The sequence below is a fragment of the Nilaparvata lugens genome, chromosome 4 (assembly GCF_014356525.2).
Source record: "Nilaparvata lugens isolate BPH chromosome 4, ASM1435652v1, whole genome shotgun sequence".
NCBI classification, from domain to species: domain Eukaryota; kingdom Metazoa; phylum Arthropoda; class Insecta; order Hemiptera; family Delphacidae; genus Nilaparvata; species Nilaparvata lugens.
This window is the reverse complement of record NC_052507.1, coordinates 7,770,831-7,788,476: the sequence shown is the minus strand read 5'-3', so window position 1 is coordinate 7,788,476 and position 17,646 is coordinate 7,770,831. Positions and strand designations below refer to the sequence as shown.

Here is a 17,646-nt window from a genome sequence, read left to right as displayed (position 1 = left end):
ACTATATACTATTCTTGTATCAATAGCAGGTTTATTGAAGTAATAATAACTGTTCATTCTCGTTTAAAATAATCAATTATATTTTATTAAGCAAGAAATTAATAATTTCATAATGAATTCTCATAATTAAGATGTAATATTTTGTTAATTAAATATTTAATCTTCATTGTTAAAAGACGATCTGGCAACTAAGAAAAGCTAGAAAGAAATAGTACTATCCGCTTTGTTGAATGATAGACAAGGATAGCAATACCATTGCTAATCAAATACTGTTATCATAACGTGGACCTCACTATAGAATTGACAGCGTTTCTTTATGAATGAAAGGAATGCTTCCCATTGAAGAGTTGCTGTCAGTTTTTAGTGAATCTCACACTGTGACAGCATTTCTTCATGAGTGAAACTAATGATTTTCATTGAAGGGTTTCTGTCAGTTTGAATTGGTTTTTATTATAGCTGCTTCCTTTTTTTTGGAAGAGAAGTTGCCATTAATGGACGTAGTGAGTTTTCACATCAAATTCGACCAGTTTTTCACGCCGGGGAGGTTAGATTCGCCGGTTTTTTCCGGGTAGCGAAAGGTCTCAGAGGACACGGCGCGGTCTGGGAGGCCCAAATGTAAATTGCGTGTAATTTCTGGTCTAAGCGAGGCTAAATGGACGAAAGCCCGCTTTCATTAATTTCTCAATTAGTGGCTACTGACGCTGGTCCCCCATAAATAACGTGAATAAAACATGTCAACGGTCGAAAAGTCACGCCTTGGATTGGTGACCACTTAGAATGGGCTACACGCACTTTTCGCTGCTCGTTAGCATTCAGAGGGATCGAATATTCATGTCGGTATTTAAATATTGAAGTGTATCAGGGCTCAGAATTGTTGGACCAATAAAAGAACGGGAATAGAACCCAGTCAAATACAGTGAGATCAATTTATAACAGTCAGAATTGTTCGTATGGGGAGCTTTGAAGTTGATTAATGAAGAATTATGACAGTATAAAGTGATCTCACTATAAGCATTCAGTGATTAATACAGTCAGAGTTGGTTGAATGGGAGCAATGAATGTTTCTCATAAGGAGTACTGACAGATTCTAGTGAATCTTACTGTAGAGCATTTGAGTTTTATTCAGAGTGCTTCTTTGTCCATTGAGAGTTTTCTCAAACGAAATTGCACATCAATGATATTACTTTAGATCATAGAGAAGGGATGATAGTATATTATAATATGTTATGCTATCTTTTATCTGTGATGTTACTTATTTGAATAGGAGACCCAAATTCAAATTCAAATTCAAATGATCTTTATTCACAAAAAAGTAATACAGCAGCAGAAACATTATATAAATAGTGAATATTCCCCACAAAGAAGACAAGTCTGGGTGTGGGCAATGAGCTCCGTGAGCTGCATTATAACAACCTGACAGTTGAAGATTAACAATAGAAAAAATCTGGTGTGGTACACTCACGCAACTTTCCTTGTCCATTGAACTGTAAGCCCCATTTCTAAACGAGAATAATTTAGGGGAATAACATAATGACGATTGGCGGCAACATTTTATTTGAAACTACGATCAGACTTCTGTATACAGTATATGTGTATATATAATTGTTTTCAGAGTACTTTTTCCTTTGTGTAAATTGTGAAATTCGATGACTTTTTTCAAAAGTCGTCAAAACAGCTGTTCTACAGATGAAATATCTCGAATATGTGTTCTTTTTATGAACTGCTCTACCTACCTACCTCATGCACGAGAAGGAGGTTACAAAGTCCATTTCTCAAGGATGGGGTGAACCCCCCATTAGTTTCCCGGAAAGGAGATTTATGCCAGTTGATAGAGCTGATAAATAACTATACAGGGTATGAATTTGAAAAAAAATCGGTCAAGTTATTTTTGAGAAAATCGTGGAAAACATGGTTTTTTAGTAATTATCCGCCATTTTTCTCAAGAATATTACGGAGCTCCTTCAATTTTCCCAAAAAAGGAGACTCATGTCAGTTGATAGGGCTTATGAATAGCTATCTATGGTATAAATTTGAAGAAAATCATTGCAGCCGTTTTCGAGAAAACCGTGAAAAACATTGTTTTTTAGTAATTATCCGCCATTTTTCCCGCCATTTTTTCCGCCATTTTGAATTCAATTTTATTGAATTTCTTATTGTCAGATCCCCATGGTATAAGGACCTTAAGTTTGAAATTTCAAGTCAATCGGTTGATTAGAACTGGAGTTATCGTGTTCACAGACATACACACATACACACATACACACACACACACAACACACACACACACACACAACACACACACACACACACACACACACACACACACACACACACACAGAGACCAACACCCAAAAATCATGTTTTTGGACTCGGGGGACCTTGAAACGTATAGAAAACTTGAAATCGGGGTACCTTAATTTTTTTTGGAAAGCAATACTTTCCTTATATATATATATATATATATATATATAATATATATATATATATATATATATATATATATATATATATGGTACTGAAAAAAAGAAAAAAAATGTAGTACGAATTGAATAATTTCAAGAGACATACAGAGTCCTGAATATCCAGACGAACCATCACAACCAGGGGTGATGTTCAATGGATATATAGGCGGATTGGATGAGCCGCGATGCGGCGTCCCTACCAATTTCAAACAGCCACCTCTTAAGGCAGCATTTAAAGGTGCTAATGCTGACAACATTTTCCATTTGCTTCAGATGGTTTGGGATATCCCTGTACAGAATGTGGCATAGATAGTGGCTGTTGGTCTTGGTACAATTATTTAGCAGGCGTCCGGAAATAGATTTCCGAATAACTTGGAATGATATCTTAATTGGTGCTATTAATGATTGTACAACGTTTTGACGATCGAATAACTCTCCTGTTCAACTTTTAATGTTCCAATTCTGACTTTTTAATACTCTTCTGACTTGTGTGTTTGCTTATTCTGCATTTCTTTGTAAATCATCCAGTCATTTAAATCTTTTTTCCACCACCTGGTCCTTTCGTTTTTTTATCCTTTTCCTTATTTTCCCCCCATCCCATCCTTCCATTTCTTTCTATTTACTTCTCCTGTTACCTTTATCAGCTTCTCAAAGATCAACAGACGACGAAATAATTATTATTATCACCTGTTTTCCCAAGGATGAATAATAATTATTATCCTTCCAATGTTTTCCTAGTACATGGATATCCATAGTTGGAAAAACCCTTCAATCATCCACCTTTTCTTTGCACCACTTTCTCTTTATATTGTTTTATCGTGTATTATTTTTGATGTTTACATGTTTTCTTTTTGTTAATATGTAACAAACTTGAATGTGTGTGTGTGAAATAGATGATAAAATTGAGAAATTGAATTAAATTGAAATTCTACTCGTATGATGCTTGTCAGTAATGTTAGTTTCTCGTATTTGAATGGAGGTGTTTTTGACAACCACACTTCCGATAGAACCAATAATAAAAGTGAAAAATCAATAAATTTATTCCTGGCTGGGCTCAAATAATTGGAGAAATCCTCACCATATCAGAGAAGTATATATATTCCTAGAAGCATAGATGCTCCTTCTGTGAAGCAACTGTTTTGATTGAATTGAATTGAATTTATTTATTTCCATAAAATAGTACAACATATTATAGAATATAATACATACACAGGGTATAGTAACTACAAAAAAATCAAATTAATTAAATAACTCAATACATAAAAGTAGGAATTATCCCCATTACTTTGATAAAATCATTATTACTATTATTATAAATTATAGATCTATTAATATTACACGGAAATGTATTATACGGTGAATGTGCAGCATACCAATACCCTGATCATGAAATAGTAATTGCCCACATAGACTAAAAAAGTCTGTTTGTGGGTCAATGAGTCCAGCACTTTGCCAATCCAAAATTAATTTTATTGCTCTAATTATTAAATTAATGTTTAATGTTGAATCAACTAAAACCATCCCTACACCCCCCCCCAAATCATCATCACACACACACACTCTCTCATTGCAAGTAATCATCAAAATGATAGGAAGAGAAGAAATAAGTTAACATTGAGCTATTCCTCTCCCAAATTTAGATAAGTTTACACTCATAGTCCGAGATAGTTAAGTCTTGTAGTTGTTCACTTCACGAAATTTTCAGTTCTTAATATTAATTTCACAAAGTAGATTAGTAATATTCCTTTCAATAAAGAAATGTAATGACTGAAACAAGTTTGACATTATGACAAGTATTAAAAAACAAATGAGATAGATATAGAACAAATAGATAGATTCATAGAAGTTTCATAGGTACATCTCATTGAATATGGCTGAGGATCATACAATCAAAGAACAAGGGAAAGCTAACTTTAATTGCAAGTAATTGATCTGAATAAAGCTATATATTTATATATTGACCATAGCAGGTTCGACATTATAACATTGTAACAAGTACCTATAACAAAAAACATGACATTTTTCATATCAGTTCCATTGGTACATCGCATTTGAATATATTTTAAGAGAATCATACACTTACAGAACAAGTGAATATCAATGCTTTACTGATATGATGAAGTCTTCACATTTTGTTGGTCATTCAAATTCAACTATTCAATTCTTTATCTACTTCCATCGCATTGAATATAGCTGAGGCTGCGTTTATTAACAAAATGTTAATTACTTAAACCTTAATATCGGGGACCGAGCTTCGCTCTGGAGTACAAAAGTATAAGAAATTATAGAAAGAAGAAATTATAATGAAATTCATGGTTCATACAGAACTGTTCTATTCAATCACTACCGAATTAATCAGGATTGAAAATAACCCGGATTTTTGCAACCGGCACCTGATTGAATGACTACAAAAGTTCAACAGCTGAGTCATAATTTTGACACAGTCCCACACACATGAACTCGCTCTCTCACTTCCATCATCAACAAATCAAATCAAATCAAATCAAATCGTTTATTGCACAAAAATATATACAGAATACAACTGAAAGGAAATTGACAACTTTGTGCTACACGTCGGCAAAAGAAAACTTGTACGCCGACGTGGAGTCTTAATATAACTTATTCACTTATACATTAATATTAATATATAAAATGATCCTACAATATTATAATATAGGCTAAGAGTAATTAACATTCAACCAACTAAATATTCCATTCTAAGAAATAACAATAAATTAAAGATATACATAAAGCTGAATTTAAGATTCATACAACATCAATCAATATTAAACCAAATCATTAATTGAATAAAAATAATTTTCTTTCACCCAGGTATGGAAATCTTTTATTTTAGGCTTCTTTAACAACCATCCTCTTGGAACTCTATTATAGAGTTTATTTCTCAAATATGAAATACTTCTACGGGATAGGGTGCTATCAACTCTTTCAATTGTGATTAAGTTTTGAGCGACTTGTCTAGTTACTCTTTGAAAATTTTGAATATTTTTTAATTCGAGCACATGTTTCTTAATAGTCTTTAAAATGAACAATTGTCTTATAGTGAACAGATTGGAATTTTGAAACAATGTGACACTTGGGAAATCTCTCGGATACCTCATTATTGTTTTGATAACTAACTTTTGTAAAACAAATAGAGGTTTTAAAGTTGAATCAAAAGTTCCTCCCCATATAGAATTACCATACTGAACTAAGGATTGGAATAGAGCAAAATAAACAGATTTTAGTAATTTTAGACTCAAAATACTTCTAAGCATGTACATTTTTAAATTGACCACCCTTAATTTTCTACAAAGGTAGCTAATCTGAGGTGACCAGCGTAGATGCTTATCAACAAAAATACCAAGATACTTGTAATTGTTTACACTCTCAATAACCTCATTGCAAGAATCACATGGATACCTGTTACAAGCATTATTCAAACAAAGCCTGTTCATATCTAGATCTCCTCTTGTTGTTGGACTGAAGGTCATACATTTTGTTTTACCAAGATTTAGTCTCAAATAATTACATTTTAGCCACTGAGAAACCTTATAGTAACCCACTTTTGTTTGCTTGATAACATCTTCCCAGGAATCTTCTTGGAAGATAAGTGCTGTGTCATCAGCAAAACAAATTGTCTTAGACCCAACTGAGTCCAGTACACTAGGCGAGTTATTAACATAGATCAAAAATAAAACTGGTCCCAATACAGTCCCTTGAGGTGGACCCCATGTCACATCTCTAATCTCACTATTACTACCACCACAGCTAACGATTTGGCTTCTACCCCTTAGATAACTTTCAAAGAAATCTAACTCTATTCCTTGAATACCAATATTAGATAGTTTCTGGATCATTTTATCATGCGGTACTGTGTCAAAAGCCTTGGCCAGGTCCAGAAACATTACCAAGGTTTTTTTATTTGTTTTGAAACCATTGTATATTGTCTCAGTTAAGGACTCCAATGCATCCTCTGTGCTTCTACCCTGTTGGAAACCAAACTGCCTCTTATCAAGGATTTTATTAACATCTAGATATTCAACTAATCTTTTCTTTACCAATTTTTCGAAAATTTTAGAAATAGAACTTAGCAAGCTAATTGGTCTATAATTTTGAGGTATTTCTTTACTCCCCCCCTTGTGTAAAGGAATAACTTTTGCATGCTTGAAATGCAAGGGAAAGTATCCAGATGAAAAACAACAATTGAAAATTTCTGAAAGAGGTTTAGAGATTGTGTCAGTTAATAGTTTTAGCACGCTGTTGGATATGTTATCCCATCCAGGTGCCTTATTATCATTCAAACTTTTGATTACTTCCTTGATTTCTGTTTCAGTAACAAAATGAAATTGAATGCATTTTCAATATCTATTGTTTGTTCCAAATATTGATCTTCATTCTGTCCATGTATATCAATTTCCTGCGCTTGATTTATACCTACATTCACAAAATAGTCATTCAAAGCATTAAGATCTTGATTTACATGTAATTGTGAATTCTTATTTACCCCAATAATTGCTTGATTTATCACAGACCATATCTTCTTAGGGTCACCTTGAGCTTTATTTATTTCTGATTGATAATATAAATCTTTTGCTTTTCTAATTAGATCTACTATTCTATTTCTGTAAGACAGGAATTTCCTTCTCAGCTCTACATTAAATGGTTCATTTTTCAATCATTTATATAATCTATCTCTTATAGTTATGGACTTTAGAATTCCATTGGACATCCAAGGTTTCAAATGTTTTTTAGTTACATTAACCTTTTTAATAACTGTTGCTCTACTGATGCACGTTTTTACATTATTTACAAATTCATTTACTAATGTTTCAATACTTCTATTCGCGTCAATCTCCCAATTCATTAAAGCACTCTCCTCTAACAACTTTTCTTTATTAACATTCCTCACTTCAATAAACTTACATGGCTTACTAGATCGAGAACAAACATCTTTTTTAATTGATGCGTGAAGAGCAGTCGCATAATGATCAGTAATTGACATTTCTAATACAGCAGTTTTTAATGAGTCATTATGTTTGGATTTAGAAAAAATATGGTCTAAACAAGTATTTGAAGCAGGACGAGTTTTTCTATTGACAAAGGACTCAAACCCATGCGAACTCATAATAGACAAATAATCATGCGTTTTTTTAGAGTTACATAACAAATCAATATTTACATCACCTATCACTAATGAATAATCAAAATTAAAGCATGAACCATTCATATAATTATCAAGTTGTTCTATAAATAAAGGTATACTTGTACTAGGAGATCTATAAACGGATGTTACTAAATATTTATTATTTTAGTTTGCAGCTCAACAGCTAAGAAAGGATATTCGTTTGGACTATCAATTTTTTTCGAGTAAATACTATTAGCTACATACATGACAATTCCATCTGAACGATTCAAGGAGTTACTTTTTATATATAAATTATAGCCATTAATGTTTAACAGTGATTTTTCTTCTTCAGAAGTCCAGGTTTCAGTAAAAATTAGAACCTCAAATTTTGTTCTCATGCTGTTCAAAATAATGAGAATTTGATCAAAATTTCTTTTCAAACTTCTTATATTTAAACTAAAAATATTCAATTCATAATTAAGGGGCTGGATATAGTTCAAGTATTCATCGGTACTTTCACATTCCCTAACACTGTTAATACTATCTACAAATTGCGTGAGATCATTCATAATAAATGTTTAATCAAACCTGTAGCAACACTTTATTCCTCTCCGTTGATAACTTTTTTCAGATGGTCCAGTCCCTTGACTTTGAATACAGGTGAGCCCTCCGACTTCTTAGCGCACATTTGTGAACCACGAAACCAGACGAATTTCCAATCATTTTCCCTAGCTAACTCACGAGCGGCTTTCAGTTCTTTAGCACTCTTGGCAGTCAGCTGATTCATTAGCCTGAAGTGTCCGTTCGGCAGGTTTCTGTTGATTTTTTTCACGTCGATTCCGGGGCTGCTCCTATCTTCTCTGCTTATGGTTTGGAAAGCCGTCATCCATTTGTCCCTCATACTCCTTCTCACGAACCTGACGACAATCATCGGTGTAGTCTCTCGGTTCATGGATGGCAGTCTGTGAGCGACGCTGATTTCGTTTGATGAAAAATCAGACACTTGGAGAGCACTGGCTACGCCTTGTAGGATTTCGTCCATGTTTTCGTTCTTTGTTGCAGGTATACCGGTTAATAATAAATTTTCCCTCCTGGTATATTCTTCTAATATTTCATTTCTCTTAGAAAGAAATTTCACTTCTTCTTTCAATTTTTGGTTTTCAGTGATTAATTGTTCATTAGCTTTTTTGATTTCTCCGATATCCGATTTGAAACTATCAAAACTATCCAAAACAAATTTTACTGAGTGAGTTAGTTCCCCTAATTGTTGATCAATATCTTTTTTCAACGATTTTGAAAACTTTTCAAATAAAACAGTCATTTTTCGCATTAAAACATCACTTTCCATTTCACTCTCTTCTTGTCCTGGTGACACAGACACCTGTTTACAAGCACTGCACTTCCATTTATTCCGATTATCCTTTGAAAGTTTTTTGAAGTTCTTTTCGGTTAAATAGTGGCAGATGTAATGACATTTTTGTTTACACGAAGCACAAATTATTGAGTCTTCATCACTGAAATTGCCGAGGCAAACGTTGCAGTTATTCATATTTCAAACGTATCTATAATATGCGAGCTAAACAGAATACGAGTTTGATGAGTAGACGGTCACGATAAACAAGTCAGTACACTCAATAATAGATAAGCTGCAAACAATAGTACAATTCACTCCTTGTCACCACAAACACGTCCGCTCGTCACCGCTGCTCGACTAAGACTGAACAGATGACGAAATAATTATTATCAGCTGTTTTTTCAAGGATGAATAATAATTATCCTTTTAATGTCCTTCAGTGAGTTTTCCCAGGGATGAGACCTTGTGCAATCGAATTTTTATATTATAAACCTACTATGTTCTGAATTTCGTTAGAATCGTTAGAGCCGTTTTCGAGATTCGGTGAAATACAAACATATAAATATCTAAACATAGAAACATCTGAACATATAAACAGAAATTGCTCGTTTAATAGTATGGGATAGATTCTATTAGATTTAACATAACTTGAAACATCTGAACATATAAACAGAAATTGCTCGTTTAATAGTATAGGATAGATTCTATTAGATTTAACATAACTTATCATACACATATATATGTGTTTGTCAAGTTCCGTTTAATCTAATAGAATCAATAAAAATTAAGCTATTATCATTTTTTTAGTAACTTTGGTGTAAACGCAGCTTAAGGATCGATCATGCACTTAAGCTAGAGAACAAGAAATATTCATGCTTTAGGCCTACTGATATAGTAAAGCATATTCTGTTCATTTATTTCAGCAAATCAATTATGGTGACACTTGATCATTTCTTGAGATCTTGGTGCGTTTTCTTAGACATTCAAATTCAAATATTCAATTCTTCCCCTTATAATTAAGTATTTTTCCACGTGTTGCAGGTCGACCCACGCCACGTGTGACGTGGTGGCAGGAGAACGCACTGCTGGACGACACGTGGGAGCTGATGTCGGAGCGACGCGTGCGTAACGTGTTGCGTGTGGAGAAACTGCAGCGTCGGCATCTCCACGCCGTCTTCACGTGTCAGGCGTCCAACAACGACCTTGTCGCTCCGATCTCCAGTGCAGTCACGCTGGATCTCAACCGTGAGTTTATTTTCCATATCATCATTTTTTATTGTATCTATTTTTATTAATTTTATCTCTAGAAGACGGTGCATTTACTCTTAGTCACAATACTCTAAGTCGTAAAAACACACTGATTTGATCAAACTCGATTTAATTTTTGTATTTCCAGTGTGGTTTCCTCATCTGATGAGTGAATAATTGAAATACAACTTCAGATTCCGATTTTCATTAATACAGTTCTCCTTTGGAAGAAAATCATGTTTTTTTTATTGTGTATGAATCACTTGTTTCTTGTATTGTGTTTGTATTGAGTGAATCATTGAAATACAACTTCAGATTCCGATTTTCATTAATACAGTTCTCCTTTGGAAGAAAATCATGTTTTTTTATTGTGTATGATGCACATATGAGCTTTTTGCTTGTGCTTGGGTAACTGGAAGTGCAAGGATGAATTATGAGATGAACAAACGTCCATGGGATTCGGCGAGATTCGAACCCGCGACCAGGTAGCACTAGCAGACTGAAGGGTGCAACGCCTTAGTCAACTCGGCTATCTGGCCGGCTATTTGGGGGTGGGGAAGATTCCTTTGTGAAAGAAGTGCAGAAAAAAATGGAAGCTGAAATTGATATTGAAAAAGAAACATATAGTTTGCTACTGATTTAAAATAGTTATTTGTGCAACTAGTGCGCAAAGTGACAGTTTGCTGCACCGAAAGAAACGTTTACGCCCGAGCCGTAGGCGAGGGCGGAATGGTTTCTTGAGTGCAGCAGAGGAACTTTGCGCACGTATTTCACATTAAGTTTTTCCTACAGTTACCATTGAATATGAAAAGTGGGTAATTATGAGTAAAATTGCCTGAAATCCATCAAATGTTTTTCTGTGTTATTTTATTATTGATAAAAACCTTAATCCTAAAATCCTAAAGTCCTCGTTGTCCTTGGTAATAATATCTACTTAATAATTAGCGCGTTGTGCTTGGTTGCACCTCTGCTCACTATAGCAGCCCAGTCACTGTTACCAACTTCATTTTGATTTTGCTGCACTGTTGCTCCATATAACCTACTAAGTATTTTGCGTTGCCATGTTGCAAATCTGGAGTGCAGAAAAATTTTTCCCGCACTAGAGCGGAAAAGTGATTCTTTGCGTTCTGTAATCAGTGCAGCAATGGCCACTTTTCAACGTAACTGTAGGAAAAACCTATAACTAAATATAAATTATATTCCACTTGATGGCTGGAATTGAAGGCTGGCCATAGGTCTTCATTCATGCATTTATCGGGAGTATAACGCATGTGAGGATTTTACATTATTGTACCACTGAGGGGAGAGCATTATTGTTCTTCACTATTTGCTTCCTCTCAACATTACAAATATCAACAGTAATAACCTTCAGTCACCTTATCACTTCTCCTGCTGAGATTTATGTTCAAGAATTCTCTTCGTGAATGTCCAAATAGAAAAAAATATTAGAATCTATATTTTTATATTATTAGAATGTATTAATTTCTACGTGGAATGATGCTGAGAGATAACCTACAGTTGAAATTGACTTCTAAGTCACTGGGAACTGAGTTTGAAGTCGAATATCTCAAGTAGCCGTATGACCAATACGGACCAACTAAACCTCGTTTATTACAGTCTCTGGCTGTTGTTCACAATTACATCATAACATATATGTTTTCAACTCCATTCACTTCAGCACAAACTAAAATTATAGTAAATTATAATGAACTGTTCATTCTCGTTTAAAATAATAAATACTATATTTTATTCAGCGAGAAATTATATTTTTCAATATTTTAATAATCAAGGTGAAATGTTTTGTTAATGAATTATTGAAAGACGGTCTGGCAACAGAGCAAAGCGAGAAAGAAATAGCGCTATCTACTCTGTCGAATGACAGACAAGGAAAGCAATACCATTTCCAATCAAACACTGCCATTATAACATGGACCTCACTATAGCAGATTCCCAATTTCCCAGTATACTAACCAGCAAGATAGTTCAGTAGTTCAGCCGAGAGATTGGAGTCCAAGATAGCCGCACAAGCTTATTCATAATGCTATTCCAAAGCTTAACAGTCAAGTTGTGTGTAGGAGACGTGACTTGTATACGCATCTTGTTGCAAAATGTAAGTTAGTGTCTGGAGAAGGCAGATAACTGCCTGATCCCACTCTGTTCTTAGTAGTAGCGCTAGGGCTGAAATTGTAGTTCTGCAGGACAAAACAGGCTTCACTGAGGATCTGCTTTGAAATTCTACGCATGCTGGCCCAAGGAATAGAATGGGAAGATTTAGCGGATGAAATATGGGGATGGGAATTCATTTACAGTACGATGGGTACAAGGAGGAAATGAAATATAAAGGGTGGAGTCACAGTATTGAAGAAAAGTTTTAATTGCATTTTAACGGATTGAGAAATGAGTGATGGGAGGTGTTTGGAGTGTGGAGTATGCTAGACAGTGTAGTATAATTGGAAGAAAAAGAAGTTGATGTTGTCAACGTCTTCATCTTTAAATTATAGAGAAATACCACAACATAATATCAATTCATTATTGAGAAAATCGTAAAAAACATGGTTTTTCAGTAACTATCCGCCATTTTTCTCAAGGATATTACGGAGTTCCTGCAATTTTCCCAGGAATGAGACTCATGTAAGTTGATAGGGCTTATAGATGATAGCTATCCATGATATAAATTTGAAGAAAATCGTTAGAGTCGTTCTCGAAGAAACCGTGAAAAACATGGTTCTTTAGTAATCATCCTCCATTTTTTCTGCCATCTTGAATTGAATTCTATTGAATTTCTTATTGTCGGATCCTCATAGTATAAGGACCTTGAGTTCAAAATTTCAAGTCAATTGTTTAATTAGGAATGGAGTTATCGTGTTCACAGACATACAAACATACACACACACACACAGATCAATACCCAAAAATCATGTTTTTGGACTAAGGGGACCTTGAAACGTATAGAAAACTTGAAATTAGGGTACCTTAATTTTTTTGGGAAAGCAATACTTTCCTTACCTATGGTAATAGGGCAAGGAAAGTAAAAAGGCGTTGATATGATTGTGTCAATAGTTTTGATGTTGTCAACGTCTTTATCTTTAAATTATGGAGAAATACCACAGCATAATATCTTACCATACAATCAAATAAGAGAATACCATTGAAAGTCTATAACTATCAGCCAGTAGGCAAGAGAGATGTAGGCATACCACGCAAGCGGGGCAATAATAGGAATTTTCTATGTTTATTTGAATAACTAGCTGGCCCGGCGAACTTCGTACAGCCAAATAGTAAATGCATCTCATGACAAACTTTAGCTGGATGCACACCTGAGGAGGCGCGATGCGGCATTTTGCATCCAGGTGCTTCTTGCTTATTGGTTTGAATTGAAGAACTCACTCACACTGAATCGAGAATGGCGTGGAACCTCCATAAGATCAACACTTTGTATCACCAAGCCGCACCTCCTCAGGTGGGCTTTGCCTTAGCTTAATCTGATGCACTATATTTTTATGAAAATTATCCAACAGTCGGTATTTACATTTGTATCTCAATATGGACTTCCTATGTGCTTATTTAGTTGTGCAGCAGTTTGTATTTTTAGATATAGTTGAATGCAGCTTGCTGGAAAATTGAATATATATATATATATATATATATATATATATATATATATATATATATATATATATATATCCTTGCTGCTGTTTTTCTCGTGAATATTCTAAATTTACAGCATTTCGAAGTCTACGACCCAAGTTTGGACGTCGTTTGTACCGCGGAATAAAAATTTGTGAATCAGTAGAGAGGAAATTGAAAACAGATCTGCTGTTTTTCTCGTGAATATTCTAAATTTACAGCATTTCGAAGTCTACGACCCAAGTTTGGACGTCGTTTGTACCGCGGAATAAAAATTTGTGAATCAGTAGAGAGGAAATTGAAAACAGATCTACCGACGACTGTTGGATGACACAATAATTATAACAGCTGGTTTTGATTTCTGTGTGTGGCTAGCTCACAAATCTTTTTCCATAAGGATTACATGTAAACTTTGAAGGACCGTAGGGAAGAGTCCTGAATTCGGATCATGAATTTGATAGGCCATAAAACTGGTTCTGAACATGTTAACACAACTAAAAAAAATCATCAAATTCGGTGCACACATAAAAAAAGTTATTGAATGTCAAAATTTGAGGCTCGAGTTTTATTTGAATAATTGGCTAGATGTGAGTCGGCACAGGTTATAGCCTAATCATTTTTTGTGAGAAGAGGAAAAACCAATTAAATAATCAAGGCAGTATAGGTTAGCACACATGTATTTTTGAAAAGAATTCAATCATAGAGTATTTGAAATGATCTAATGAGCTTAAATGTGAATGATGGAGACACCAACGAAGAGGATCGAAGAAGCCCAGAAAATGGGCAATGGAACACCAACAATTTAGTTTTATCATTAATTGCTAGTCAGTTGTTAAAGTATTTCCTTATTCCAATGCTCTTCCATGTTTTTGCAACACTTCTTCCTTGATTCTATATATCTCATTTAGTAACATGTACCAATTTATCAATTTTTCATTGCTGTGTTTGTTATTTGAACCGTCTGTTTCTAACGTCTGTATGAACCGCTAATTGGGAAGAGGATTGTCTAGGTCAATGTTAAGAGCAATGTTATAATTCGGAAAAGAGATGAAACAGGCACTTCGTTCTAGCGTGTTTCGGACGCTATTTTCCAACCGATAATCATGAAAATGGTACCAAATTGTTCAGAAAGATTTGGATATCTCGGGCTGTACCGCCAAATTTTGATATCACTCATCAATTTTTTTCTATTGAACGTCCAATTTCCATGTTATTTTGTTGAACTTTTATTCATACTTTCACATATTAACATATCGTAGTGACATATTAAGGTGCGTACAGATTTACGCGTCGCGAACATGAGCAATTCACTTTTAATCAGCTGATGCCAAGCTTTTTATATCTGTATCTTATCGTTTCTGTGAAAATACAGATATAATCAACTGATTGAAAGTGAATTGCTCATGTTCGCGGCGCGTATATATGTACGCACCTTTAGTGGTTAACCTTGATAGGTATCGGAATCCACCAGTAACAGTGCTTGGCCGAAAGTATTTATACTGCTACTCTTGACTATAGTTTTGATTCACCACAGTTTGATAATGATGTAACAACCGAAACCAGTATCTATGTTCACAATGAAGATACATTTATAATTAAATGAAGAGACTGAATTGTCAAAATCCACAGATTTCATTGAAATTTGGAAAGATCGGTTTCGGTTGTTACACCATTGTCAATCTCTGATAAAAAGAGTTCAGAGTTCATCAGAGATTGACAATGTTGTAACAACCGAAACCGCTTTCTCTAAATTTCAATAAAATCTGTAGTTTTTGACAATTCCTTAGTCTTTCCATTTAATATGAATAATTACCACAATATCAACTTCTCAACCACAAAAGATACATTTACATGACTCTTCTCTCTTTCCACTTGATAATGGCATCAATGTTGAAACATGTTGTGATAAAATAATTCAAAAAAGTGTACTAAGTTTTTTATTTACATGAACATGATTGTTTTGAAGATTACGCACAGATTTTTTCCAATTATGGAACCCAACTGTCGATTTTTAATTTGTAGGATAAGCTTACTGGGTAGGAGATATAAGTATGAGATTATTCACAGTATGAGGAATACAAAAAAGTGGAGTGTAGAACGATAGATTCACAAAATGTGCAATCCCAGATATAGCAAGATTCCATAAAAAAAAAGAAATCGTATGGCTTTTGTTGGTGGAGAATCCCTTTCGGGAAGGTCCCACCGCCTGAATATATAATTTAAGCCGTCAATGTGCCTTACGACTGTCATACTTCAAGCCGGGACCGACAGTTAAACGTGCCCATCCGATAACACGGGAGTGATCTGGTTAAAAAACTTTTGGTTGTGAGAGGGTTTGAACCCGGGATCTCTATGCTGCTACGCAAGCACTCTATCCACTAGACCACGGATCACTCCTAATACTGAAGACTCCTTAATATTGCAGAAACATTTGGAATATGCAATGCATGATTTGGTGATGACAAGAGAACTAGGGAGAAGCCACGGATTTGTAACTGATGAGTTGTTTCATCAGTATAGTATATACGTTGATGGATGACGTTTCATTAGTTCATTCCCGCGAGACAATAATATACTACAATAGTTGAAGTTCAGATGTTGGAATCTCCTTGGAACAGCGAAACTCACATATGAAACTCTGATTAGAATGTCGCACTGCTACACTTGAGATTAAAATCACACGATGAGGCCAGAATGAGACTGTAATGACGTTGTAGCTGTTGTTTGAGGAGTTTTATGGAGAACTTTCAGTCAATCTACTCATCGGTTGACTAGAAATAATCTTCAGATGGAAACCAATTAGAAATTGCATTGATAAATCAAATGGTAATGATTGTTAACATTTATTCAGTCAATCTACTTATCGGTTGACTAGAAATAATCTTCAAATGGAAACCAATTAGAAATTGCATTGATAAATCAAATGGTAATGATTGTTAACATTTATTCAGTCAATCTACTTATCGGTTGACTAGAAATAATCTTCAAATGGAAACCAATTAGAAATTGCATTGATAAATCAAATGGTAATGATTGTTAACATTTATTCAATCAATCTACTTATCGGTTGACTAGAAATAATCTTCATATGGAAACCAATTAGAAATTGCATTGATAAATCAAATGGTAATGATTGTTAACATTTATTCAGTCAATCTACTTATCGGTTGACTAGAAATAATCTTCAGATGGAAACCAGAAATCGCATTGATAAATCGAATGCTAATGAATGTTTAGATATCAGTTGAATAAGTATATATTTAACCTATATGATTTTTCTCTAACTTTTGTGAAGTATTCAACAATCGAGAAGCTGAGGCCTTTTTGTTCAAGAGCCGGTTGAATTTTAACCGTGATCAATTTCACAGGTAACAATCAGAGACGGCTTTTCAGAAGAGACGGCTTCTCTGATTGGCTCTCGTAAAATCAATCAGGGTTAAAATTCAACCGGCTCTTGAACAAAAAGGCCTCAGCTTCTCGATTGTTGAATACTTCACAAAAGTTACAAAAGTTAGAGAAAAATCATATAGGTTGAATATATACTTATTCAACTGATATCTAGACATTCATTAGCATTTGATTTATCAATGCGATTTTTAGCATATTTTTGAGCTTTTGTGGAACTGGCAATAACAATAACATACATTAATTAACGTTAGAGAGTATTGAGAAATCAACTTATAAAATAATTTTGGATGCTAACAGTAACATCTTCATCATAACTAACAGTTTTACCTGATTCGGCAGTACATATGCTAAAATTGAAACGATAAAAATTAGATAATTTCGGTTGGAAAAGAGAGTCTTTGGGAGATTTGATCAACAGAATT

At 34.3% G+C, this 17,646-nt stretch overlaps 1 protein-coding gene across 1 annotated transcript in view; it reads left to right on the top strand.

The window, feature by feature from the left end:
* LOC111047086 (hemicentin-2) overlaps positions 1 to 17,646 on the top strand; it is a 182,650-nt gene that overhangs the window by 55,912 nt on the left and 109,092 nt on the right. The window contains 1 exon segment of the mRNA XM_039425636.1: positions 9,983 to 10,186. Coding sequence (XP_039281570.1) covers positions 9,983 to 10,186 — 204 coding nt within the window.